At 47.6% G+C, this 26,672-nt stretch overlaps 12 protein-coding genes across 13 annotated transcripts; 3 read left to right on the plus strand and 9 right to left on the minus strand.

Moving 5' to 3' along the window:
• Nucleotides 1-74: 74 nt before the first annotated feature.
• Nucleotides 75-821, minus strand: RPS11A (ribosomal 40S subunit protein S11A; the record flags this gene model as incomplete). The annotated part of the gene is made up of 3 exons (XM_058507355.1): nt 75-143; nt 243-481; nt 644-821. The coding sequence occupies 3 exons, from the start codon at nt 819-821 to the stop codon at nt 75-77; spliced, it is 486 nt and encodes a 161-aa protein (XP_058356524.1).
• Nucleotides 822-1,098: 277 nt separating this feature from the next.
• On the plus strand, nt 1,099-6,224 carry ONS95_013714 (uncharacterized protein). The gene is made up of 4 exons (XM_058507356.1): nt 1,099-1,436; nt 1,495-4,602; nt 4,647-5,268; nt 5,317-6,224. The coding sequence occupies exons 1-4, from the start codon at nt 1,203-1,205 to the stop codon at nt 6,000-6,002; spliced, it is 4,650 nt and encodes a 1,549-aa protein (XP_058356525.1). The 5' UTR covers nt 1,099-1,202; the 3' UTR covers nt 6,003-6,224.
• An 83-nt stretch (nt 6,225-6,307) lies between these two features.
• ONS95_013715 (uncharacterized protein) lies at nt 6,308-7,341 on the minus strand (the record flags this gene model as incomplete). Its single annotated transcript, XM_058507357.1, has 1 exon — nt 6,308-7,341. The coding sequence occupies one exon, from the start codon at nt 7,339-7,341 to the stop codon at nt 6,493-6,495; it is 849 nt and encodes a 282-aa protein (XP_058356526.1). The 3' UTR covers nt 6,308-6,492.
• Nucleotides 7,342-8,203: 862 nt separating this feature from the next.
• Nucleotides 8,204-9,051, minus strand: ONS95_013716 (uncharacterized protein; the record flags this gene model as incomplete). The annotated part of the gene is made up of 2 exons (XM_058507358.1): nt 8,204-8,766; nt 8,862-9,051. 2 exons carry the CDS (start codon nt 9,049-9,051, stop codon nt 8,204-8,206), a joined length of 753 nt encoding a protein of 250 aa, XP_058356527.1.
• Nucleotides 9,052-10,112: 1,061 nt separating this feature from the next.
• Nucleotides 10,113-12,140, minus strand: ONS95_013717 (uncharacterized protein). The gene is made up of 4 exons (XM_058507359.1): nt 11,233-12,140; nt 11,064-11,169; nt 10,741-11,016; nt 10,113-10,693 (listed from the first exon to the last, which is right to left on the minus strand). Exons 1-4 carry the CDS (start codon nt 12,026-12,028, stop codon nt 10,531-10,533), a joined length of 1,341 nt encoding a protein of 446 aa, XP_058356528.1. The 5' UTR covers nt 12,029-12,140; the 3' UTR covers nt 10,113-10,530.
• A 477-nt stretch (nt 12,141-12,617) lies between these two features.
• On the minus strand, nt 12,618-13,358 carry ONS95_013718 (uncharacterized protein). Its single transcript, XM_058507360.1, has 2 exons — nt 12,954-13,358; nt 12,618-12,902 (listed from the first exon to the last, which is right to left on the minus strand). The coding sequence occupies exons 1-2, from the start codon at nt 13,024-13,026 to the stop codon at nt 12,670-12,672; spliced, it is 306 nt and encodes a 101-aa protein (XP_058356529.1). The 5' UTR covers nt 13,027-13,358; the 3' UTR covers nt 12,618-12,669.
• Nucleotides 13,359-13,876: 518 nt separating this feature from the next.
• ONS95_013719 (uncharacterized protein) lies at nt 13,877-14,404 on the minus strand (the record flags this gene model as incomplete). Its single annotated transcript, XM_058507361.1, has 1 exon — nt 13,877-14,404. One exon carries the CDS (start codon nt 14,402-14,404, stop codon nt 13,877-13,879), a length of 528 nt encoding a protein of 175 aa, XP_058356530.1.
• Nucleotides 14,405-15,095: 691 nt separating this feature from the next.
• Nucleotides 15,096-16,815, minus strand: ONS95_013720 (uncharacterized protein; the record flags this gene model as incomplete). Its single annotated transcript, XM_058507362.1, has 7 exons — nt 16,400-16,815; nt 16,234-16,244; nt 16,038-16,190; nt 15,612-15,709; nt 15,438-15,559; nt 15,303-15,381; nt 15,096-15,240 (listed from the first exon to the last, which is right to left on the minus strand). The coding sequence occupies exons 1-7, from the start codon at nt 16,662-16,664 to the stop codon at nt 15,096-15,098; spliced, it is 873 nt and encodes a 290-aa protein (XP_058356531.1). The 5' UTR covers nt 16,665-16,815.
• Nucleotides 16,816-17,318: 503 nt separating this feature from the next.
• ONS95_013721 (uncharacterized protein) lies at nt 17,319-18,869 on the minus strand (the record flags this gene model as incomplete). The annotated part of the gene is made up of 7 exons (XM_058507363.1): nt 17,319-17,669; nt 17,722-17,858; nt 17,966-18,015; nt 18,064-18,169; nt 18,228-18,527; nt 18,578-18,600; nt 18,652-18,869. 7 exons carry the CDS (start codon nt 18,867-18,869, stop codon nt 17,319-17,321), a joined length of 1,185 nt encoding a protein of 394 aa, XP_058356532.1.
• A 2,237-nt stretch (nt 18,870-21,106) lies between these two features.
• ONS95_013722 (uncharacterized protein) lies at nt 21,107-21,421 on the minus strand (the record flags this gene model as incomplete). Its single annotated transcript, XM_058507364.1, has 1 exon — nt 21,107-21,421. The coding sequence occupies one exon, from the start codon at nt 21,419-21,421 to the stop codon at nt 21,107-21,109; it is 315 nt and encodes a 104-aa protein (XP_058356533.1).
• Nucleotides 21,422-21,983: 562 nt separating this feature from the next.
• On the plus strand, nt 21,984-24,864 carry ONS95_013723 (uncharacterized protein; the record flags this gene model as incomplete). 2 transcript variants are annotated; one of them, XM_058507366.1, is made up of 6 exons in its annotated part: nt 21,984-22,733; nt 22,784-23,189; nt 23,248-23,810; nt 23,886-23,936; nt 23,989-24,086; nt 24,144-24,864. In XM_058507366.1, the coding sequence occupies exons 2-6, from the start codon at nt 23,063-23,065 to the stop codon at nt 24,862-24,864; spliced, it is 1,560 nt and encodes a 519-aa protein (XP_058356535.1). In that variant the 5' UTR covers nt 21,984-22,733; nt 22,784-23,062. The 2 variants fall into 2 exon arrangements, with proteins under 2 accessions (XP_058356535.1, XP_058356534.1); XM_058507365.1 differs by having other exon boundaries at nt 22,784-22,902; nt 23,002-23,810.
• Nucleotides 24,410-26,446, plus strand: ONS95_013724 (uncharacterized protein). Its single transcript, XM_058507367.1, has one exon. It carries the CDS (start codon nt 25,256-25,258, stop codon nt 26,192-26,194), a length of 939 nt encoding a protein of 312 aa, XP_058356536.1. The 5' UTR covers nt 24,410-25,255; the 3' UTR covers nt 26,195-26,446.
• Nucleotides 26,447-26,672: the final 226 nt, after the last annotated feature.

A 26,672-nucleotide genomic window follows, 5' to 3' on the forward strand; every position in this document is an offset into this window, starting at 1 on the left:
CCTGTATCTCACAACCCTTTGCCCCGAAGTAGCAAACAAACCCCATGCAGCCCATAAACCCAAAAGAAATGCGCTTAGAATTTGCTGAACTGCTTGACAGCCTTTCCAGTTCGGGGAAGCACGCGGAGAACATTGAATCGGACCTGGTAAGAAGCATGTTAGCATGTCGTTTCTTTCAATCCTCCTCGCAACGTTCACTCTTGGCGCCAAAATATTTTGTTCGAAAACGCGTTTGTACGTACGGTCTTGCTCAAAGGTCTGCATTGTCCAACGGTGACCTGATCACCATCCTCAACACGGAAAGCTGGCGAGACGTGCGCAGCAAGGTTCTTGTGTCTCTTCTCATAACGGGCGTACTTTGGGATGAAGTGGAGGTATTCTCGACGGATGATGAGGGTTCTGTGCATCTTGGTGGAGACAACGGTTCCGGTCAAGATACGGCCACGGATGGAAACGAGACCGGTGAAAGGGCACTTCTTGTCTGTTGGGGAAGATAGTCAGTTTTGAAAATTTCAAAATATGCGCTCGGCACGTCGTCGCCCACGTCAACAATAGATCTCGCCCCCATTACGCCTCTTCTGAACCCCATAAATTTGTCGCACAATCCTTCCCATATTTTTCGAAGACCGCAGATTCCACGTACCGATGTAGCTTCCCTCAATCGCAGTCTTTGGTGTGCGGAATCCCAATCCAACGTCCTTGTACCATCTTCGGCCTCCCTTTCCGACGGCGGTGGACTTCGACTTGGACTTGGAGTTCAAGAAGATATGAGGTTGCTTCTGGTAAGCGCGCTCGCTCTGGACGGTCAATTCGGTGGCCATGGTTGCGGTGGTTGTCGAGTCGCAAGTCGAGTTGTTGGGTTCTTCGTCGTGGGAGAAAAGGTTTAGGGATTTTCACGAGTCTCGGCTAACGCATTTGTGGGACACGTGACTACATGCGCTAGTGCTGAAGGTAGATTAGTGCAATTAGCAGTGGGCAGTGGCTTGGCGGCGGGCTGGTCCTGCCTCACGAGAAGCTCATTGGTGCCTGGCTCAACGCGCTGCAAGCTTCTGTTTGTTTTGTTTACGTGACTCTGAGAAGCCCAGCAACCGATCCCAGCTTTTCAATGTCATCCACCAACTTGATCGTACCACCGCTATATGATCAATTGAACCAAAACTCGCGCATGAGTTCTCGAGCTTGAAGCTCACTCACTTTCAATCATGGCTTCACGAGAAGAAGTCACCCTGCCAGCAACGCGACCGAAGTCAAGAAAGTCACTGGCCCATATCCCGTCGTCGCAAAGTATGGATCAAGAAAACATGACTGCAGATATTGGAGCTTTGACTGGCAAAAAGGCGTTGCCTATCGAGAAGTCCTCGAGGAAATCGCGCAGTAAGAGCATTGGTCCTGGCGGATTGGATGCTCTGAAAGATACTACAGGAAACAGGCGCAAGGTACGTGGAGAATGACATGGCATGGCAGCAGAACACACCCCAGCTGACTTCAATGTAGTCTTTAGCTTCCGTTCCCCATCCTCCTCCAAAGTCCATTCTCAAACCTACTATGCCACCCCTTCGAGAAATTCCGGCGCATATTTCGACGCGCAAGAGTCCAAAGAAGACAACCCCGCCATCGGCTCAGAAGACGGACAATCTGATCGATTTCGACGTCCAAGTACCTGGCGCAACTGTATCGGGAGCAGAGAAACTTGCTAATCCTTTCGAGATATCTGGAAGTCCTGCCGTAAACGAGACCAGAGTGACCTTACGAACAGAGGAGGAACAACAAGCAGCTGCACGCGAACGGGAGGAGAAGGAGAGGAAGGAATTAGAGAAGGAAATAATATCACGACGAGATGCTCGACGGAAGTCACTGGCCAATCGCAGAGTATCATTTGCGCCAGAAGCTACACTTCACACCTGGGATGTTGTTGTTGAATACCAGGATTCTACCACTTCGTCAAACTCAACCAACTCGACTCGACGAGCATCTTCTGCATCAGGTGGCTCTGTAGGGTCACCACACTCTCGATCGTCTGAACCTGCTGGCTCTGATGCTTCAGAGCCTCCATCTACACCGCCTGAGCAGGTCGAAGAGGAGACTGTTACAGCAAGCCCGGCCCACCAACGCGACTTGCACCAAAAGAAGCGTCGTCGAAGCTCTGGTATACCACCTATGAACTTCAATAACCCCGATGACGAGGGGTTCTCCTCGAGTCCATTCAGCGGTAGCTCAACAGGCGATGCTGAGGAAATAATTGAGGACGATGGCTCTAATTCGAACAGTGACTCCGGTGACGATGATGGCACTTTGATGAGCATGGACGGTGGAGAAACTACGAACATGTCAATGGCATCCATGGCGTCGGGCGATAGCACAGGTTCCAGTCGATTGGACGAGGCTCTTAGAGAGGCTGCTCGTCAAGCTGGTACTCAAGGTATCGATTTTGATGAGAATGGGGACGAGGGTGTAGTGGAAGAGGAGGAGGTGGTGGCATCTTTTGCTCCGTGGTCGAAGAAGAACCCGGCTCTTGAGTCTCTAAACGACCAGGAGAACCTAAATCCATTCTCTCCCGCATTTAAAGCTGGAGCACAGCAAGCCGCAGAACAACCGGAGGGAGAAGACATCACGATGGATATCACCATGGATATGACCAAAGCTGTTGGCCGCATCATGCCCGAGCAAAAGCCCGAAGATGATGAGATGTCAATGGACGTCACTCGTGTTTTTGGTGGTATCATATCGAACGACGCAGCAAAAGCGCCAACGTCGAGACGAAAGTCCATTCCCGGAAATCGTCGCCAAAGCACTCGAAGAAGATCATCTGCCGACGAATCATCGATGGGTGACGAAACCATGGATCTCACAATGGCAATTGGAGGCATTCAGCCCGCACGAGAGGAAGCCTCCTCGCCAGATGACGAGGATATGACTATGGAATTCACGACTGCTGTTGGTGGTGTACTTCCCCCAGTAGCTCAGACTACTAGATCAGGAAGAAGAGCGTCAATGGCAGCGAAGTCAAAAGCCCAAAGCAAGCGGAATAGGCAGAGCCTAGAATCTGCTGCAGAAGACGAGACCATGGACATGACTGTAGCTATGGGAGGTATCATGCCATCTATTGCGGAAACCACCAGTGAGCAAGATGTTACCATGGGCATGGACATGACTACAGCGCTGGGTGGCATACTCCCGCCTCAACGAAGCACAGGGAGTCGCTCGCAAGCAAAGAAGATAATGGAAATGGAGTCGGACTTCGGCAGCTCTCCCTTCCGCGCAGATGTGCCATCAAACTCACCACCAAAGCCTCCTGCGCCAACTCATACGGTCGCATCAGAAACTGGAAGTCCAAGCCTTGCGGGCTTCAGAGGAAAGGGTCTTCGTCGAAGTGCAGAATCACGACAGTCCACCACTCCCAAGTCCAGACTTAGCTCTGGCGGTACACCCCTCAAGAAGCCAGCAACCCCTTCGAAGCAAATAACGCCCCAACCTGCCCGTGCAACTACCCCTAGCAAGACTCCTCCTTCCAAAAATGTTGTCATGCGCACCTCATCCCCCAAGAGGCTCTTCAAGGATGAAATCAAAGCAGCTGCGTCCACTCCACAGTCTGCAAAAGGCAGAAAGGTTGCGACTCCCAACAAACTTTTCCAAAAAGACAAGTTCACTGGGGCCGCTACTCCAAGCTTTATTCTAACACCACAGCCAAGGCGGTCTTCTGGTGTTGGTCTTGACAAGACCGGACTTGGTTCTCCACGAGTAGCGGCACTACTTGACCGCCGTGGGTCCATCGGAGATCAGGCTCGATCTTTCATCCCTAGCCAGCTTGGAGAAGCTCCTGCAGCTGTTGTACGTTTTGAGGATCCCCGTGCCATGGAGGAGGAACTTGACAGGGAGCGTGAGCAAGAAGAAGATCGAGAAAATGGCCGTAAAATCATGGAGCGAGAGGCAGATATAAATGGAGAGGAGAAGGATGTGACTCTTAACCTGAAGGAGATGATCCAAAGTTTGACACCAAAGAAGAAGAATCCTTTGAGAGGTCGCAAGAGCCTGCATGTTGGTGCTGCGAAAGGTATCCTTGGCAAACGTCCCGCTGAATTGGACGACGACGAAGATGATGAAGACAATGGAGGGGTAAAGCGTCTGAAAGGCCACCAAGGAAGTCCAGTCAAAGGTGTCAAGTTGCAAGCACCTCCATCAAAAGCGGAGACTACAACTGGAAGGGTCACCCGAGCTTCTCGTAAAAGTATGGAAGAAGCCTCATCCACTCCCAGCACGGTTATCTCTCCGGAGAAGAGTAAAGTCACAACTCCTCGTCACCAAGGTCGATTTAAAGATGTGGAAGCCGGCCAATCTGGCCTACACATTGGCCCACCTGTTGAGAAATCACCCGTGGAAGAGCCTCAAGTCGACGAGGACAGCTTCGGTGATGATCGGATTCAACTCCAAGATTTCCTAAACATGACCAGCATTCGCTTCATGGAATTAACGACGACCAAGCGAAGACACACCATTGCACCTAGATCGTCTACCAAAGCCCTTGAAGACGATAAAGATGTGGCTCTCGAAGACTGTGTTGCCGCCGGTGCTGCTACCATTCCCATGCTTGAGTTGTTCCAACATGTAAGTTGACGAATGCATATTTTGACTGCTTCTGACCTTTCTAGGCTTGCCAAGAACTTAAGAGATATATCTCCGAAGGGCGCAAAACAGTCCGCGAGATCGAGACCGAAACCTTTGAAGAGAATCCTCCTTTGTTCCGCGAGTATATTTCAGCCACCCCGGATATGAAGGTCGTAATGGACAATCAGCTCAAGAACGTCAAAACCCATGCCAGACTGTTAAGTAAGGGTCTATGGTACGACTGGAGAATGACTCTCCTTGGCACTTTGAAGGAAGGGCTCTTTAAGACCGCTGAGGGAATGATCGAAGACGAGGAAATTCTTGATCATCAACAAGAGCTGCTTGAAGCAGTTCTTCCAGAGCTAATCCGACGGGCCGAAAAGCTTCAGCGAGAGGAAGCTGACCTCCAGTCGGCAGCCGAAGAAATCGCCAATTGCGACCAAGAAGAGCTCGGCGATGCTCGTCAACAGCTGATTGCCGTAGATGCAGATGTTGAAGCAAAGAAGCAATTGATCGCGGACTTGCGAAGGCAACTGGAGGGTAAAGAGTCGGAGATTGAGGCAGGAAATGAACGTAAGCAGGCATGCTTGGAAGAAATCCGTGAAGCGGAAAAGATCAGAGAAGAATGTCGAGGCTGGACTTCGAGTGAGATAAGTGTCTTGAAGGGTAAGTTAATCATTCTTGTTGCCGTTGATGAAGCTAACAAATCTAAAGGCAAAGTTGACGCGATCGAGAAGGAACATGGCTGGACAATCACTGGCGTTTCAGGCACGACGACCTCAATGACCTATCGGAAAGAGATTGAACTGGTGTTTGACGCATCTTCCTTTCTAACAACCAATTCGAGCAGTCCAGCCAAACCACCCGTGAACTCACGAATTGATCTGTGGTACATCGGCGCTAGTAGAGAGTTGAAACCACTCCCATTGACTGCAGAGAAGGATTTCTTCCTCCAGAGTATACGCGATCACATTCGCGGCTTACCTCAAAGCAAAACCCAGGTCAAAGATCTCCTCAACGCGGTCAGTGTATCGTGGAACAAGGCAAGCAAAGTTGTCGATGACATTCGCCTCCTCGCCATCAGCTGCCCGACCGACGTCAGCAAGACATCCGATGATTCCATCGCGATCAAATCATCTCTTCTCATCGGTCCGCTAACCACCAAAGTCGAGATCATCTTCCAGCTTACAAGCACATCTGGTGAGAATGGTATCGATGTCGAGATATTACCACGAGCTACAGTTGTGTACGGAGAGCGTTTTAACGAGCCGAAGATGGGAGAGTTTCTTCTCAACAGATGTGGGGATGTTGTGGAAGAGAAGGGCCATGCTACAAAGGAGGCGTGGGGGAATGCTGTTGCTGAGCTGGGAGAGAAACTTCTTGCCAGAGGTCGCAAGTAGGACTTTGGTACTGGCATTTGGTGTTGTGATTGTGCTTCGTTACGTATATGATTGATGTGGATGGACTGGGAATGGATTTGGCGGGCTTGGTGTAAGGGTGTTTACCTCGCATAGCGGGATGGAGTTATGATTTCAGCTGGTAGCTTATGTGAAGAATCAAAGTCATTGCCACTTTTACAAGCGAAGAACATTTGAGAAGGAGCAATAAACCCTCTTCGATCGATAACAAAACTGCGCAAGATGCGATGAGAGCGGCGATGCCGACGGCTATGAGCTTATCTGATTGTGTAGCAGTGAAAAGCTGGGTTGAGAAGCTGATGTCTGCGAGAACGCTAGAGCGAAGCGAGGTCAAGTTATGTGGTCCTGTGTAACGAGGATTCTCTGTCAACAAAAGTGCGGAAGCCGGTTGTGCTAACGATATTGGAATCCGTTTTCCACAAACCAGGCTTTTTGATTTAATATCCAAAGAAATCTAGTCTGTCCTTCAAGTCTAGAATCCTCCTCCGCCTCCTCCACCTCCGTCTCCACCACCACCTCCTCCACCTCCTGAATCACCAGAATAGCCTTCTCCAGAGTCTCCACCATACCCTCCTGCATGCGCAGCTTGATTTGCAAAATGCATCGCATTGTTCATGACACTCAGATATTGACCAGCCGACACCTTGCCGCCTCCAGAACGTCCAGGTGCAGCAGCCGCTTGAGTTACTATCGCAGCCATCTTCTTTTTCAGATCTTCAATCTCCGCCAACGCAGTGAGAAGTAAGAAGTCCATTTCGTATTTAGTCATTTGCTTCCTGATCTCGATCCGACCTTTCCTTAATTTACTGTCAAGAATGACAGCCATAGCAAGATCTTCTTCATCGTTTGGATGGTCGATTCCATCAACGATCTCGCAGTGTATGGTAGCTTGCCATTCGTTGCAGGCGGGGATATTCCAGTAAACGGCGTTGCCGTACAATCCCTGGAACCATGGGGGAGGTCTCAAATCATCTTTGTATGTTATCGCTGTGCTTGTTGCGGGGTGGTTGATCGTTAGGTTGTTGTCTGCTCCGGCAATGACAGAGCCTAGTGGTTGATTGGTTGGGATATGAGTGACGAAGCGTGTCGAAGATTCGTCGATCTGGAAAACAGGTTTGGAGTCGATGGCTTGGGTGAGGATTGTGATTGATGGTAGTGGTGAGCTGACTGTGAGGATTATGGGTTCCGGGAGATTGGCTGGGAGAGGTCCGAAGGTTTGTGCTGGTGGTGGCGGTTGGGATGGTGTTTGAGATGGTGGGTGAGGGGATGGTGAGCGTCGTCCACTGCTTGACAGCGCTCTTAATCTCGATCGAATTCCCATAGTGAGTGGCAAATTACTATAAGATTAAATGGACAACTTGATATGTTGGCCGGACTGAGGTACTTGTTAGATATAACTGCATGCAGATCTGTGGTTTCCAGGTGCTTCATTCGATCGTCGACCTCGGTTTGCTTCATACGCAGGTGGCGCATCCCAATATTCCGCGTATGGGTGTTCGGCATGAAAACTGACAGATCACTAAGCTGTCGGTTGGCTGGAAGGGAGTATCCGTTTGCTAGAAACAGGACGGCCTCGTTTAGCATGTTTACTAGAAGCTTGGCAGGTCAGACGGATTACTGATTCTAGAGATGCCGCAAATATGCTGATCACTTGTGCGCAGATCATCTCTACAGCTGAATGGTTTTTTAACATGTTTTCCAATCGTGCTCGAAGTCTCATAGGACCAGCAATATCACAGAACAAGTCGGTCCATGTCTTGAAGTCCGTGTCACTATCACCTGTTGTTGACTTTTGCTCAACTTAAATTCTCGACATATACTCGATTAACCGAAACCATATACAAAGCTGTATATTATTATAATAGCATTGCTGAGTCGGCAAGACATTTTGCTACTGAAGCTGCCAGGTGGATAATTCGTCCTCATTGCTCCTTGGCCCGATTCCTCACCCCAAACCTGGATTCAGAGCACGCCATTTCAAGTTAAACCACCCATACATGATCTATTCACACTGTGTAAGATCCCACGCAGCATACAAGTACCCCAACATAGCATCCAATCTCTGTCCTCAATCCTTCATGCACATGTTGATTGCTACAAGAATCGCTGCAAATTCTGCATTTGCTTGCTCAAAATTTGAGTTGGAACTGCCCTCAAAAAATGCTCCGATGAGAGAGTCACTCTTAAAACTGCACACTCTGCGTGCAATGACAATAGAATTCAAGTTTGGAAGTTTCTGTAAAACAGGTACCAGCAGGTCCAAATCCTTGTAGTCTTGTCGAAGTGAGCGCCAAGCAGAATTCCATCGTGCGTATTCTTGAATTTGCAGAGTGCCTATTGCTCTCATATTCCTGGCTAGAGTACCCGGCAGCGAATCTTAGTGGGCTGAATATGTGGTTGTAATCCCAAACCCATGCGAAAACAAGCCCCTCAACGATGTGGTAAATATCTACCGTGCCGCTTTCAACTCTTATGCTCTTGATTTCGTTAACGTGATGAGGATGCGCAGCAACGGCCTTGATACGACCAAATTCGTCTCCATTGGGTTTGAGAACAAATGTCGGAAAGAGCAAGCCGGCACCTAGCTCGGAGAAGGCTTTCGAAACGAGTCGAGCGGACAAAAGCGTCTTGGTTTGTAAAAGACCCAGGATCATGAAGACTATATCATCAGGGATATTCGGAGCTGCCTTAAAGTTGTTGTTCTTGGCATTGAAATGGACAGTGGTCGTGCTTGGAGATCGGCGATCTGAAGTTCTTGTCAGCTTACTTGCACTTCTAAGAGTGTGTACCGAAGTATTTTGAGTTCCTGGAATATTTAGAGGCGAGAGACATGACTCGTACCTGCTTGAGTGCATGATTCGATGATTGAGAGTTGTGCATTGATGCCCCGGCTCGCTTCTTGACCTACCTCCGGAGGCTTTCTATCATCCTCGACGTCAACAGTAGGTGCCGCTGTTGCATTATTCACGTTTCGAGCTTCTGTACTCTCTATGAACTTGACTTCATCTGCCTTGCCAGATCCATGTTCCATTACGCTTGGAACCTCTCGTTACTTTTCCGTTGGAGTGTGGGCTCGCGTTCTTGCAGTCATTGTTGATGATGGTTGACCTTGACATAAAAGGCGAAGAGGGTAGTTTCGTGTTTTTGTAAAATTTTACTGTTGAAGAAGACCTCTATACTCCTTATTCTATAACTTTTGAGAAACGAAGTAAAAGACAGACAATAATTGGCTGCTAGGAACATGTCTGCCTTTACTTTCCACGAGACGGTTAGTTGCGAGCTAAATTAATACTGAAATCGTTTCTTTGACTATATCGTTAGTAATTCTTCCCTAAAATATCCAATGTTAAATACAGCATTCTTTATCTCAGAATCTGTATCTTGTTCTTGAGCTTGATTTATGGCATGAAAGGTGGGACGATTGATAGAAGAGATCAAAGGCTGAGGGAAGTGTTCGTAATTATGCTTGAGCTTTCCAACTGAGCTCAAAAGGCAATCAACGATTGTTATCTATGCCCAATTTCTAATAACTATGCGTCATCGCGTGGCTTTTTCTCTTATCCTTTGTCTTCCCAAAGAAAGAAGTATGTGCTTCGACGGAATGCAGAAGGCAAGCTGATAATGCAAAACACTAATTTTAGAGCCTTGCAGCTAGCATGGTATGTTTTCAAAGCGGGGCTAATCCCGAGCGAATTACACTGATTTGAGTACTGGCTAATGGATCAAGCAGTATCAGGTGAAAGGAAGAAGCGAGGCGCATCCACAGTTCAGGGGCTAAGCGAGAACAAACAATAAAGGGTCTTCAAATTGGGGAGATCTCACTAGATCGGCCAACTTACCAGCCAACAAGGGGGATATGGTAGTTATTATGGCTACTGTATGGCTATTATGTATGTATTCATAACTTTCTGAAATCCCTTCTAAATCGTGCTAACTTGCAGGGAATGTGAATCACAGGGTACTGAGAAGAACCATCATGTGACCACGGAAATCCGAGCAGTGCATGTGCAAAGCCGGAAGCTGACTTCAATTCAACAGTTATTTCCGATTACTACAAATAACTGCAAGCCTGTGGTTGTATATGCTCCAGAGGTCGGCCTGGTGTAATATTTTAATTGGATTAAATTTCGTGGTAATGGAATGAACAAATGTGGGTTTAATCGCGCCGGACACTGGAAAGCTAGCGTATTCGAAGTTCGAACATTCAAAATTTACTTGGCAAGCTGGTCAGCCAGCACTTTAACACGCCCAGAGTTCAATTTGGGGAAAACGAGGCGACTGTATTGCCGGCTTCGGATATCAACCTCAATTTCGAGTTGCTTCCTAATAATCATCGCGTAAACAAGCTGTTCAAACCAATTTTTGTTTCCGCCATCTGCTCTTGGGGTTCTTGTTTTTGATTTGACCGTCGGCCTGCGCTTTTCCACAGAGAGAGCAATCCACAGTGGCCTGATCAGCGTTACACTACGAATCCCCCATACCCCACCATTCTCGAGGCCATTAGAACTCTTCATATTTTTGCAGCCCAGTGCCAACGATATTCTAGTGAGGCCCACCTTGCCATGATAAAGCTGGCTGTGGCAACAACAAGGATGCCACTAAAGAATGCCACAAAGCCAGTTGCTCCAATGCGCGGCAATAACTCTCCGCCAACTGGAATACATACCATTGTTCTGCAAGATATTCAGCATCACTCTCGGAAAGGTAATGGGTCACTCACGCAAAAGCAACGACTGAGTAAGATGTTCCATAATATTGACCATACTCATCAGCGCGACAAAGCTGGCCAAGACATACTGGGGCCATGCTGATGATACTCCCTGAACCAAAACCAAACAGAGGAGCAAAGACGTAGAACATGACAAGATTGTCACCAATGGGTAACCAAAGCCCTAGGGTGACGATGAGAGTCCAGATAAGGGTGAGAAGCATCGTGTTGAATCGACCAATGCGGTCTGAGATGTACCCAGAAAACGAGCGACCGAGGGCGGAGCCACTGCACTGTGTCAGACTCTATCTATATACTATGACAAAGCGTCTTACGCGTTCAGAATTGCAATGATGTTGAATCCTGTTTGGTTACTGAAGCCTTGAGATAAAGAGTAGGTTGGAATGAGACCGAGAGCACCGAAAAGCACAAACTCGAAGCCTATGTCAAAAGCCAGTCAGTAAATCAAGTAAGAGCAAAGGACGAGTGATAGTAAATACTCACAAGCAACCCCAACTGTCGCCCATGAGAAACGTGCGTCTAAGAAGCATCTGAGATCGATTGCGCCACCATTCTTCCGTGGCGGTAGTCGACCTCGAATGCAGATGTTACCAACAGCCATGAGTATCAAGCATATCAATGCCACAATTCTTAGAGACCATGCCCAGCTAAACTTTTGGAATACCGGCTTCAGGATCAAGGGGAAGGTAATTCCACCAATGCTCGATCCCACAAAAGCAATTCCACTTGCCATACCCCGCTTTCTCTCAAACCAGTGGGCAATGACGGACAAAGCAGTCGTCGTGAGAAGAGCACCACTGACGCCATTCAAGATTCCGTAAGCGAGCATGAAATGCCAGTACTTGGTGCATTCAGCAAGGAGCAATAAACTGACGACGTAGAGCAAACTCCCGGTAAGAATCAACCATTTTGGGCCATATCGGTCGAATAGTGGCCCTATTTGGACACCGAGGAATAAGTTGAAAAATATGTTGACTGCGGGGATCCAACCAATATCTCCATTAGAATAGTTCGAGAGTTGATGACTTTTCCAATAGGCTTGAAAAAGACCAACTGAAGAAATCAAACCGAAAGTGCCCCAAATGATGCAGAATGATCCAGTCACAACGAGCCATGCTTTGGTGCCACCTTCGGGAAAAGTGTAGTCGAGTCTTGATCGAGAAGTCACGGTTGGCTCGACGTCGTGGAACAATGTCAAGTTTTGTGAGACTTGGGAACCAAGAGTGGGATGGAAGGTGGTAAGCTCCTCTCCAACTGTAGGATTTGCATCGCGAGCCATGACCTTAAATGAAAAACGAAAATCAGTGCCGATTCCTAAAGATTTGAGGTAAGAGTTAATTCGTTGAGTGAGAGAAGAACGCAAATACTGAACTGAAGAAGATGAAAATTATATAGTCTCGGAGTCATAAATACGGGGCCCGAAAGGCGCGATATCGGTAGTGCGGGGTCTCCTTACCGCCATGGCAAGCCTTACGAGATGCATTAGCTTTACCACTTTGCAAAGTCTACCGGAATCGTTATACTATCTTATTCTAGTGGTATTTTTTGTCGATAAAGCAAACAATTTGCTTACGGCGTGATAATCGCTTCTGACAGCTAGAATCACCAAGCGAGGTTTTTTAGTTACTCAGCTTTTTCTCGCAGCAACAAATGGGGAGGTGATTGCGATGTTGGATATCATTGCTTATCTAAACAGATGTCCATTCCCATAGGCATAAATCAAACAAGCTTTGAAGGACAACATTTTCTTGCCATCATTCGAATTAAACATTTTCTGCAGGCACATCGCCTCGTGTTTGGTTGACCCCGAGTTGGCCATTGAAGTCAGCGATCTTCCACTAGGTCCAATATACTACAAACTGTAACCCATATCATTCAGATGTGGTCGCCTCTCGCTTGTGATAGCAATGCCTGGACTTGTCATTTGCTCAGATTTATATCACATTCTTGAGTGTCCGGCATATGTCTCGAAGCTTTTCTTGTACTCTTCGTTGAATTGCCGGCAAGTAAGTCCCCAACTCTCGCGGTGAAGATATCGAGCTTCGACATGATCATATACATGATCTCTGGTTCAAGTCCAAACACTTGCGCAGGCCTGTTTTCGACAGTGATTGGAGCTGACTGTGCCCCAGCAGAGGCTTGAACTCTGGTTCCTACAGAAGCAGTGAGCGCCTGGCTGTGGGGGAGAGAAATGGAGGACCAACCAGGACATTGCGCAACAGGGTTTCGTTTCTTGCAAGCACGATGGAGAGGCGCACGAGATCTTTTGGAAGCCATTGTTGTGATAATTAAAGGAAAATATGGCAACGAAACAAGCCCAGAGTAGACAGCGGGTCGAAAGGTTTCGTGACTTGACGTGAGATCGCAGTGGAAAGGTACAGTTCAACTCAGATTCAAGAAGCTGAAAAGAAAAGTTTCTGGTGGTTTTTACAATTGTTGTGAACGTTTCCTGGCGCAAGACTCGACTAACGAATGGGTTTATTGGACGAATAGTGGGTTGTGTGGTTGTCAAATTTCGCGGAAGAAAGCAATGTACGAAGACCCCTAGGAAGTTTGCAGCAATATTTCACCAAGGTGAATCTATGGTCAATAATTTCTCAGTCCAAGCGACAGTGACCTAGCCAATTGGAGAAACAGGGATGCGATCGTGCTCGAAAGCTACATAATATGTTTTTCGGGGCAGATTGATTGCGTGACTGATTACATGAATAATTGGCCTACGTTTAACTGAAACGCCGAGATGTGAGTCACAGTTGACTGGGAACAATCCGGAGAGGAGATCAAATTCAGTGAGGGCGGGGTATCAGGCTTTACCGAAGTAAACAAAGAGGTTCAAGCGCCAACAGAATTGCTTTGATATAGAGAACGTTGCATTTCTGACAGCTTCGTTTGACACGATGGTTTTTACAATATACAAAACTCACAACTTCGTACATGGTTCAACGATCTCCAGCCCACACTCACGAATTCTATCGCACAAACACGTTCCGATCCTGGAATCGCCAGCTCCCGAATCTCAGGCGTCATCATCGAGCATACACCGAACATTACTGTCATAAAAAGACAACCGCAGGCGTCATCCCGAATCTAGCGTATTGATACAACTCACCCTTCCTGCCGCCTCCGTCTAACATGTGAAAGCGATCTTACAAACACCTTGGCTATGTCTCCAACCCGACCTCGTCTCCTCATACCAGCACTTGGAATCCTTGAAAAATCTTCCACCATACCAGATATTCGGCGCCCAACCATGTTCCTTCTTCACACTGAATCGAACATCGATGAAATACTGGAGCTTAGTCTGGCCAGGTCCGAAAGCATATTTGTCGTTGCCTTTCATGTTGACTGCAGGAACATAACCGATGACTTTACAAGAGCTGTCGAAAGCGTAGAAGGCGTGTGAAGAGTCCTCGAGAGTGTCAGTCGCGGGCCAGTGGGTCCATGTTACAAAGGAACATTGGCCGTGTTTCCCGAAATTGGTGTCGCAAAGGCCACGGGCGTCGATGGAGTCAAAATTGGCGTATTGGACGTCACGAGTGGTGATGTTGAGGGCGGACGATGGGAAGTCGGTACTGGGCACCAGACGCTCGGCGATGACTGGGGCTTGAATGCTGAGATTCATGAACGAGATGAATGAGAGGAGTGAAAGGAGCATTTTGGTCGCTGCTGAGTGAATGTGTTCAAGCGAGACGAAGGTATTGCAGGCTTTACAGGAGCTGGCCTCTGTTGCGACAGGATAAGAGCTCTTGCCCGGAGAAGCTTACACTGAAGAGTATAAAATGCCGCGAGATTTTTGACCTAGATCCGATTGTATGGAATAGGGAGGCACTAGATGGCAATGTGGATTAGGGTAATCAAGTGGATTATGGATATTGTTACGAGCGGGTAGTTGTGAGGATGCAGGTCTGAGATGGATGGTTGCACTTTCTATCAAATATGAAGATTTTATACGCTTTAAAACATGCGAGCTCGTGAATGGATCACTTTCTTTTTGAGTCTACAATTCCTTGAGCACTTTTCTTGGACGAGATGATTCACGATACGTCCAGGACTCCAGCCTGCTCCTCTGCCCTTGACCTTCCCCACAACAGCTGTCCGGATTTGCAGCTAGAATAAGATGGTGAGACCATGATTAAAATTAATGAGAATAATATTTGATCCCGCCAATCAATTTACAATCCCAAGGACGAGAAACGCCAAGTAAAACATCGCAGCGTCTTAACGAAGTAAATCACGTGGTGCAATCATCGCCTGATTCGGATAATTCATGAACATGCTGCGATAAATCGCCGAGGAAACTACACTACTGAGTCTTGCTATCGTTATGGGACTGCCGGAATGCATTCCTATTGCCCTTGCAGCCCACCATACAAAGCCTCGCGACGACACTTCGATGCCGGATTGTAAAATGGCTTCTCTCCAAGCGAGACGACCCTGTTCCCTTGGCGGATACCTTCGTAGTCGTTTGTAGCTGTGTGGAATACCGATCGACTGTAGCCATCTTAGCAAAAGTTTTTCTCTCAAATGCACAAGTTTGATAAAATGTCACATACTTGTCCCAGATTGCAAGATCGTTTTTACGCCACTTGAATCTCACTTGTAAGTCATGGTTCTCGGCAATGATTTTCAGGACTAAAGGCAATGTTAGCAAAATGCTACAAGTTTTGAAATTTGAAGACCAATCTTACAGTAAGCTTTGATGACCTCACTCTCAGTTTCGGTGACGTTGTCGATCCACCCGGCATGGACCTGGTGACCGGCACCGAACAGACTCTTCCACCCGGTGACCGGATTAGTTCGTACGACGGGACTGTGAGTAATATCAGCAAAATTCACAGTGGATGTAGCGATATAGTTTATACTGAGAAGCTGTAAAATCAGTTCCGGTGTTTTCAGGTGCACCTCGATCCTGGTCGAGAAGCTCCAAACCATGCTCTGCCGCGACTCTGTTGAAGTTGGGCTATAACATGTCAGCAATGTCTTGGTTGTAACTAGCTTAAACGGTACGAACCTGGTAATGAGTGGCAGTCAACCCCTCCGCGAACCTTTGCCACACTGGTGACAATCTGTCAAACGCCTCATATCCCGAAGCCCAAAGAGTATCTCCACCTGCATCCTCTGGAGTCTTCACAATCTTCAGAATCGCATAGTCGGAGGGGATTCGCTCAAAGGTGATGCTAGCTCAATGTCAGCTTATTCAAAGAGCGTATTGAGATAGTCATACTCGGCATGCCAGCCTTCGCTTGCTAGCCGCTTGGCACCAAACAAACGGCCTTGGTAGTATTTACGGTTTTGCTACCAAAAGTCAATACCGGATCACTGTAAGCGAATATCAAATAAGCTCCAACCTCAGAAGAGATGACGGATACTTCATCATCAAGTTTTCCATTTTCGTCGACCGCGATGCCACGCTTGCTGTTGCTCAAGGCATGTTTATGCAGCTTTTGTCATCAGTACTGCAGAGAACCATGGCAGAATACATACCTTGGAAGTCTCTGGCTTGCCAGTAAGCTCACCCAGTCTCTGGCCGAAGATCTTTGGTCTTCAATTCCGATGTCCTGATTCCTGAAGAAGACAACTCCTCACTGACTCACTACTCATCCATCAGCTGATTGCTGCTTATCACAGTGTAGATTAGAGTGGCACCTACCAAGAATTGCAAGATCTCGGATCTTCTCATCGTCTTTCAGAATATCCGTCAGCTGCAATTTGGGGAACTCCCGACCTATAACGTTTGTAACATCGAAGGATTCGTAAGTATCTAGGGATCCGGAGTACTGTAGCGGTGTAGCGAAGGATGCGCTTTGAGTCAGGCCTGCGACACTCTTTTTGATCTCCGGGATTGCGCGAGTCTTGGATAGTGTTGGAGCGGAAGAGGATTGCTCTGTATAGGTATCTGCAGATGGTGGTGCCATGATTATGGGAAGGCCAAATTGGAAGTATAATTGGATCTTTCAAGTCGAGTACTTGGGAGTGGTGGGGATATATGAACCATCAGAGATCTGGAGTCGTCATTCAAGGCCGTATTTTACAATCTCAAATGTATGTCATTGGGCTTGGACCAATCTCTACAAGACATGGCTATCACCGAAACTGCTACTTTAAAGCCACTGCCTGCTCCGCCCCAATATGTATGAACGATCATCATTCGACATCGCATAGATTATGCAAGCCGTCAAGCACAGCATACTAATAACACATCGCGTCAATTCTTATCGCAGGAGCTTGTACGGTGTTGCTGCTTGGGATCTTGTTAATCAACGAATGAGCTTTGGAGTTGCGCGAGTCTGGTCGCGTATTGCACAGTCCTCGATTGTCGACACCTGAACCCGGATTCGAAGTCGAGGCGATTACCCGGCGTTTCAAGCCAGGTGTGACAGAGTCAAACTACGAGCCAACGACTGTCCGACGTCTCCAGATGTAAAAGCAGGCACATTGTTCTCAACTTTTCTCTTGGCTCGGCCACCATGTTTTGGTCGGCATAGCGCCAAGACCTGGCAACCGAGAAGTGTGGCAAAGCGGAGTTCCCGCCAAAATCACGTTCACGGAGAGTTTATAAGCAGAATGTGTTAAAGTTTTTCTTTTACTCCCATAGAGCTGATTGTACCCTTCACAGCGCCTAACCTCCATGCAATTTCTTTCAAACTGCTCCCAGCTTCCCCTGTTCCTGACCACAGCCCCGCCGACGAGAAAACGCGGCGGGGTGATTCCATTTCATAGACATGTCCATCAATATATCCGAATCTGTCTTTGGGTGCCTCTTTATCCATGTTCACGTCACCTAGCCCGTCGAACTCGAAGCATACATCACCAGGAGCTTGTATGCTATTATATGCTTCAATCGATTCGACGTCGAATGGTGAGGAGGACGAGTCAGAAGACGACAGTTCCCAGTCTTTGATGGAACTGCTGCCGCTTGCCTGTTTATACAATTAGCGAGACTATATTTTGGAAGTGAGTGGTGGAAATTACAGAAGAGACAATCGAGTTACGGTGCGATGTGCTTTCAACCGCCTGCATAGATTGCGCGTTCGGACGTTCATAACAATCTCCAATCTTGTTGTTGACAGAAGTCTTTGCTATCTTCACGAGGAGCTCTGCCATAGAGACTAGGGTGTGTTAGTACGTGTAAACTGTATTAACCACCGGCGGAGGTCGGTGTTGTTGGAGCATCATGAACGCCGCAAGCATTGGTTTAGAAGGTCTGTGTGCATACTTTCGATGTTGAGCTTGATTATATAAGCTAGAGGGTGGAACTGCATATATCTTCACGACTGTCAGCAAGCTCCAGGGAAGGTGGATTCAAAGACCTACGCGAAAGAGTTCTTCAAACTCATCATAGCGATAATAAGGATGTCGGTTGCAATTGAGAGTCCAACCATCCACATATTGAAGTGGACTAGTCTTTTGTATTTGACGACTACATACTGTCAGTCTTCTTCAAATAAGCGTACGAAGAACTGTCGGCCGGTACTTACTACCTTGATTCACGAGTCTTGTCTGAACAGTCCGAACAAAGTACGAGTTGAGGGCCAAATCAATTAAAAGATACAAGCCCTTTTCAATCCGATCCCAGATCCTATTGAGACGTCTGTATTTTTCCGAAACTTGAAGTTGTGCAGGTATCCAAACGCAATACACCGAGATGGCAACGCAGGCTGCGAGTAGAGCCACCAATAGCCGGATTCTATTTTCCTTTCGATGATTCATGAGGAGAAGGGAGATCCTGTTAACCAGGATCTGGAAGAGCAGGTGTATTTGTAAAGTGCCAAGAGTAACTGGAAATGATCAGACTTGTCTGGCATTTATCTTCGAGTGGGAAACTCACGGATGGTGAAGAAAAACGCAAAACTACACGAAAGGTCAATTTGTGAGTGATGTGTATGGACGAGATTGTGGTACCTTGGTTTTAGATATTTATTGAGATACAGCCATGACATTATCGAAAAGCCCAGACACGCGAGTATCTCGAACCAAATCATCCAGATGTAAGGAGTGTTCAACTTGCAGAACCCATAGCGTCGCTGGATTGATGTTGTTTGCTTGATGGCTTTCCAAGTTGTCAGGAAACCCACTCCTAGCGTAATACCCCAGACAAGGGAGGTGATCTGCAGATCCATTGTGTTGACCTGTTCAAGGACGAAATGCTCGGTTATGCGTGGCGGTGAGAACATGACACTTTCTCTTTTAATTCAAAAAATATTAAATAATATAGGAAGAAGGAGTTTGTAATTATTGAGCAGCTAGAAAGAAGGTTGATCAAGATGGAGCACTTTGAGAGAAACGACGAAGGGAAGCAAAAGAAACAATCTGCCAGATTTCTTATTTATCTGACGGGCTGAGCAGCCTAAAGTCAACTGAAAGGCCAAAATTCTAAAATCAAGAACAGTAAAACTATAAACCTACCTTTCCCATCAAATCCGAATCCGGGTGTTGGAGATTTTTGACTTCCTAAATATATAGTATGCGGCGGTATGCAGTTTGACGCAATAATACCGAGTCACGGACCCCAATACAGGCGACGAGCCTAGGCCCTGGTACGGCGAAGCAGGCTGGGCCAATAATATCGTCGAAGGACGCTCGATCTGTACCACATAGCCTTCGAGTCCTTAATCGCCAATATCCCAGATGCAGGCAAAAGTATATCAGATGCTTTTCTCGCTTGAGACCCATGAGATGACTCTCGAAACAACTCTGAGAACCCTGAAAGCTTAAATCTAGGGGTCCTTGTTCGAGTTTCATTACTTACCAATTGAAACCTTGGAATTGGCAGACCACGCGAGCCACGCAATACCTAAAGCATGTATCATAAGTTTCGAAGCGATTTAGGTTCGATGATCGGCCTTCCCGCTGGAAGAACGTTCTTTTACTCGTCATTCCGACTGTACGATACACCTTTTTCTTGAGATGGCAGCGGAGATCGAGAACATTCGAAGAGCTCTATCATGTATTCAGCCTCTCAGCCTCCTTACAAACTACAGTGTCACGAGACCTCATTTGCAGCTCCGCGTTACTGAATCGCCAATACTCCTAGCGCTGCAGCTGCTCAAGTCACTTCACCAAGAATCTTGACAGAGCTCAATAGAAACTATTCGGGTCCTCAATTTGGGAGTAAAAAGCTATACTACGCCATCTAGGGCACTCCAAGCATCAAATGTTATCACAAAGATTCTTGGCGTTGGAGAGTTCCTCATAAGCCTGATCAGGTCCTCCCTTTGAACTCTGCAACTTCCCCACTCTTCACTTACACTGTAACAGTAACATGATGTAGACATAGTCTTTACCCCCACTTGCTTCGCTTTGTGTCTTTGCACAGTTGCGGTGTATCGTTTCGATCCCACTATGCAATGCTACCTTGAATTATTGCCTGCCTTGACCAGTACTGTCCAGTATGATTTATGTAAGCGCTCGGATTCTTGAAGTTTTTTGCTCTCACAGATACTGTCTTCACGTCCTATACTTCTGGAAATCCTGGCGTACTTTGAACTGAATGAACACGAATGCTGTCTGTATTGAGTGTGTTCGCTGAATCGAAGTCCTCACGAGGCAGACAAACCTTCTCGAAGTACGTACCCCGCAGTGGGGCTACTGTACTGACTTGTCTGACTCGAAGCGAGGGTGGGCTGGTTTAGCGAGAACAACACCCCGAATTCAAGTATGGAGGTCAACCGAGTCAACAAACCCCCTAGCTGCAGATTACCTACCGACCTGGCCGTTACCCTGTTTCAATCCAAGAATGAACCCAAGCCGGACTATGCATACCAAACTCCGCATTCCACTTCTGATGATCATTACCCACCAGGCCCGAAACGGAACATTCTTTCTACTGATGCGCAATGGATGCATATCGAATGCCACAACGCACACCTTCAACTCCGCGGAACCACTGGTTACCATTTTGGGAATATGTTCTGGGAGTAAAGCACTCTTGAAACAGTCGATCTGAGGAAACATGGTTGGTGAGCCACCTAACAAGTCACCACTTGGGTTGCGGTGTAGCAGAGGTCCACAGCAGGAAAGTGCCAGGGCGAGGTACAATGAGAAGTGCCGAAAAAGAGGAGGAGTGCAAGGATAATCCACTGGTAAGCGCGTCCAACATGAAAATGTGTCACGAGAGTGTACCGGAGGCTGTCGCCTATGGTTTCATGTGATCCTGCGAGTGCGCTGTGGACTGAGCAATCAGATTAGAATGCTGGTCACAACTAAGCTTTCGGTAGCTACTGTCGTGACATTGTCAGAGTCACGTTCCGACATTCGGACCAAATCTCCGTTGGCCACTCAGTCTGTGCGATTTCAAAACATGCGGCAAATTCGGAATTTATCACACCGCCATCGCCATAGTTGCCAATTGCGGCTATCAAACTTCTATCCATTCTTGCTGACATATCGAGCTCACAAAATACAACTTTGTTATCAGTAAACTTGTAGAAGTCGAAAAACCAGAATTGGTTGGCCTGTGACTGTGATACAGCCCACGCTGGGAGGACCAGGGTTGATAAGCGACAAGGAAGCACACACTTACAGTCAACAGAGAGAAAGAACCAAGAGAAATGAATTCCGTTCCCCCAGCAGTCAACAGGTCGCTATCGTGACTTCTGTAACCGTTATCTTCCGCGAAGGCAATGTGATGTACAGCTGCCAAACAACAGCCATTGCTATCTGCGTCAAGCATATGGAACAACACATCTGGGGAGTGTGGAGTCGGATCCTCACTTGTCCGTATGGTCAGGTGTTTGATATGGGTGAGGATAAAGTGGTTATCCGAGACGTGGCTCAAAAACTTTAATCTCACGACATCTCAAACGTTGATGTGGCAAAGTCCGACCGGAGAATTGTCCCCATTGCCATCCACCTATGAATATGGTCCGGTACAATGGTCAGACGAAAGCTTGAATGATTTTTAGGCGGCAGGAGCGCCTGGAGCGGAATCACGGTGGTGACATGTTGAGACGAGATGAACGGGTCTGCTCGGTTTATTGGTCTCTGTATCGTGAGAGTGATTCGATATTGCGATCCAGTAGCGGTTTAATTCTGAAATATTAGATTTCATTTGTGTTCAGCTGAATTATGATGGCGCAGAATGTTCATGAGGTTGACAAGGACTCGTGGAGGAAGAAGCTGTGAGGTCGCTCACTTGTTCTCGTTGCCAAGAAATGTAGTGGATGCTGACAAAGACGCCTGATATCTCAACCACGGGCTCGGGCCGGGAAAGATGACTGCAGCAGCATCTTTAGAGGCTGAGAAAGACGAATTGCACGTCCTCTATTGGGATCACATCACAGCGAGCAGTAAATAATCCAATTCCTAAGTTGCTTTTTCGTGGTGCCACAGATCAACAGTCAGAGCGGTACGCCTCGAGGCGTAGAATACAGTATAGCCAAACCTGAAGAGGAATCATCGCCGCCACATTTCCGCAATTCGTACTACAACACTCCACCAATGCTAGCCTAGCCTGATTTGAGCTGTGCATCTTGAGTTATTTCATTACTAAAGCAAAGAAGGCTGTAGCATTTGCTCAGGAAGATGAGGGAAACAAAGGATTGTGAAGATGGCGAGAGATCAAGAGTTCGAAGCTAAATGAATCGTTAGCGAAAGGAGATCTCGATGCGGTCTTCATCGTCCCGTCCCGTTTCTGGGTCGCCAGGAGCTTACAGGGGTGTACCGCAGGAAAGAGGCTCAATCTTCGACGATCTGTTGGGCAGCTGAACAAAAGGCTTGGTCTAACTGAGCGCTTGAAGGCAGCTAACTTTAAGGCTGACATCCTGAAATGAAGCTCAAAAGGAAACCCTCTTCCAAAAAGCACATCGACTCTTGTTTACAACTGCAACAGATTCATGGGGAGTAACTTGATGGAGCAAAATATGGCGGACTACGGGCGAGGTGTGGAATGGTACATGAGCGATGAATGTGTTTTCCAACGATCGGACAGAGATGATATATACATGCCGACGGGGAGCTCATATATTGAGATGTGGAATTATCCGGTACGGGCTCTCAACAGACGGACTATGAATTTGAAGGCTAACAGCTTTAGGGAGGAGGCGTGAGCGTTCTTGAAGGAAAGCTAGATCATGACGATGTGCCGGAATGGCTGGCGAGGGAACCCCCTCTAGATGACAAGATGAACACTGTGACCGGCGGAACCCGACTGCTGTAAGTCAGACACCTAATTACCTCTGAGGAGAATCACAAGGCTATCATTGTGCCATAATTACGAAGGTAGGCATCGGAAATATATTGACACGTGACCAGAATTTCAACCGTTCAATACCAGCGAGGCTGGCGAGACACATTCGGATTCTCGCAGGATACCATGCGTAAAATAATGGCAGAATTCAAACTTCCCGTCTCTTTTCTCCAAGGATACTACTCCTCTCGAGGTTGTTACAGCCGACACACGTTATCAGAACTAGCGGGACCTCCATCCGACTCTCATATTGGTCTAACACCCCTCCCAACAATATCACAATCATTAACATTAACTAACAACCTAAATAGGCTTCATAATTGACCAAGGCGTGTCAGCACCAGATGACCATAACATAACCTTCACATGGGATGCCAAGACACGAATCACCAAAGGCTTTCTACGCACCACATCCAAAGGCGACCGAGCCGACATCCTCCGCGGTGTGCGAAGTTTCAAGACCCTAGCATCACATCCTCTCCCACTATGCGTCATCTTCATCGAACTCAACAGTATCTGGGCTGTGAGCAACATCGGCGATATTATCGGAAGAGTCTTCCATATCCAGAGAAAGACGGGTCATGTTGGAGCTATGTGGGCTGTCAATCCGGATGGCAAGGAGAAAGAGCACGATTGGGCGAGTATGACCCTTGATTTGAGTTTTCTAGGGCAGACCATTAGTTTGGATCGATTGAGGGCGCAGAATGCGGTGAGGTTGTTCGAATTTATCAAGGATACCATGGATGTGTTGGATGTTAAGAGTGATGGGAGGATTATTGCGTTGTTGAAAGAAGACGAAAAGGAAAGCTTTGAGAGGGATTCAGAGGTTTTGTTGGATATTTCGAGGGCGGCGCATAATAAGCTTTCGATGCATGTGAGTTCAAGGCCAACTAATTTGAAGCATGGCTTGAAATGTCTGTAGAAACACGATAACTGACAGTATGCACAGATTGACGTCTTTGGACATTACAAAGAGCTTGCCAGTGTGCAGAATCAAACGGTAGGTTTTCTGTCTCAGATTCTATAATTCTGCTACTTGCTAATTCATGCAGGTGTACAATCTAATCGCCCCGCGAGACATCCAGCAAAACATCGAGATAGCCAAAGATTCGAAATCCATAGCCGTAGCTAGCAAACGAGATAGTTCCGCGTAAGGACCCTCTCTCCCTCGTATCTCGACCCAAAGCCTACTAACAACTCTGCTTAGAATGAAGTCCATCTCCCTCCTAACAATGGTCGTCCTCCCGGGAACCTTCATCAGCACACTCTTCGCCGTGCCTCTGTTCGACTGGGACGCATCCAGCTGGTCCGATGTCGCCAAACCACGGTTTTGGTTCTACTGGGCGATTACGGTGCCTTTGACGCTGGCGACTCTGGCGATCTGGATGGTATGGGAGAGGGCATTTCTCAGGAAGAGTGAGGAGTTGGAGCGTATTGCTAGAGACGAGGTTGCGGAAGGGAGTACGGGGGAGGGGAAGGGTGGGCAGGGCGGAATGAATGGAGAGAGTGGTGCGGGGGATGGGGAGGAGAGAGGGGAGAGGGGGAGTAGGAGAAGTGAGAGGAGGAGATCAGGAAGTGTGGTGAGTAGTGCGAGAGGGAGCAGTATAACATCCAGCGGAAGTTATTACGCGGGGAGTAGGGCGAGTAGAGAGGGGTATCGTGGGGGTAATGGTGGACGAGGTCCGATGCATGAAGTTATCAATATCGATGCTGGAGCTCGCATCGTAACTCAAAATGTCAACTTTGGTGGCGAATCGGGAGGGGATAGGAATGAGAACAGAGAAGAGGGAGATGGTGAAGCGTTGGATGAGAAGGGAGCTATTGAGACTTATGTCGAGCCGGAAGAGGCCTTTGACCGACCACCTGTGAGGAGACACACTGCGCCTGTGAGGAGGGGATCGAGAATTGGTGAGGGGATGGTTGGATAAGGTGAGATGAGATGTTGACGAGATGGCAATGGTGTCGGTGAGATAGCTAATATTCCGTGTCGTTGTTTTGACATGGACGTAGTACCGCATCCAAGTACTCGGTCGCTCCTTCCTTCCACGCAGACGACAGAAGCATCTTCCACATCGTGGCTTCCTGTTTGGGAGAGTGTTGCTAGTGCCTCGCTTAGGACGGCTGCCCGCAGCTGCTCTTCCAACTTCTTCTCTCCTTCAACTTCAATTTCTTTCATTCTCCTCTGCGACAAGCTTCAATCTTTCCAAACCACACAAACAGCAGTTCCGACCTGTTCCGACAGCAACAATCCCAACACCTCGCACGACTTACTTCGAGTCACATCAGCCCACCAGCTGCAGCTTGCAACCAAATCTCTTAATGTCGTCTTCACGAACTTCCCAGTCATTTGCAGAGCCTGCCCAGATGACGTCCACATCATTCGACGCCACGACTACGACTGTCAAGTTCGCCCTGTTCCCCAAGCTTCCTGCCGAGTTACGTGTCAGAATCTGGAAGCTGGCATCGAATGAAACCCGCAATGTTGACATCTGGGTCCGAAATATTCACGTCGGTATCTGGAACTCTCCTTACGCAGGTACACCGACATGGAGTCCTTACGCTTTATACTCTTCGACAAAAGCTCCTTCCATTCTCCATGTCTGCCACGAGTCTCGCGTTGAGGGATTGAAGTACTACGTCCTGGACTTTGGTTCAACTTTTAAGTTCAAAAACTACAAAACGGATAAGAGATTTCCCAACATGAGGGTCACAATGCCGCCTCAGATCTATATCAACTGGGACGTCGATCGAATTTGCATCATGAGACCGGAGGACTTTCACGCATCATCTCGTACACACAAAAGTCCGGATAACAAGCGGATTGCGAAGTTCTTGGACAGATGTGAGAAGATGGAGCTGAAATATCTCGCCGTCAATGCTGCCCACAGGCGGATGCCAAATCTGGAGTTGTGCTATTCAGATGACGGAATGGTGGATAGTGAAGAGGATGACGACTCGCGGCCACCATTCGCCGCTTTGATTCCATGGGGTGGATTCCTGAGGGAGCTCACCCTATTTAGTGATGATAGATGGACAGGTCCATCTGACTTTGACATGCGGTTGCATTCTGTGCCTGGAAATCTTCTGCTGGAGGACGTGGAGAGACACACCCCGGAGTGGGTAACACCTGCTGGGGCTGTTGACAGCTTCTATAGCGAGATTGAGATAGTCGCTTCTGATGTTGATGATCCAGATGATTTTTTCGATCGGGTACTCGATCCATTGGATGTGGTGCTCTGTAAACTCAAATTCGACTGAAGCTCGGTTCATTATGGGTAAAGCGTAGGCTATTCATTGCAGCACGTTTGTAGCATGTTTCTGACAAGGCTGATGTCAAGATTGCACCGGAACCTGGCTTGGACGAGAAGCGATGGAATGTATAATACTTTGCAATGTCGTGCACATCATATATAGCTTGTACTTTTGACACTGGCTGCAATCAACAATAGCAACGTAGCTACTTCCCAGACACACTCATGAGAGCATACTTCCCTGGAACATGATAAAATAGAGCATATACAAGATTTACTCATCGTAACTTACGATTAAATAGCGAGCATTCGTTCGAATCTTATACCAGCTACTTCTCATTTTTAAACTTATGACACTACCTTACTTACCCACGCGAGTATTCTCACTCAAGTTTTCAAACCTCTCCTCCCTAATCCTGCTCATATTTCAACAGGCCTCCTCCTCTCATTTAACTCTAAATCTGACCCATAACCCTTAAAACTTT

This window comes from Cadophora gregata, assembly GCF_030347475.1.
Source record: "Cadophora gregata isolate MNR1 chromosome Unknown scaffold_8, whole genome shotgun sequence".
In the NCBI taxonomy this organism is placed as follows: Eukaryota; Fungi; Ascomycota; class Leotiomycetes; order Helotiales; family Ploettnerulaceae; genus Cadophora; species Cadophora gregata.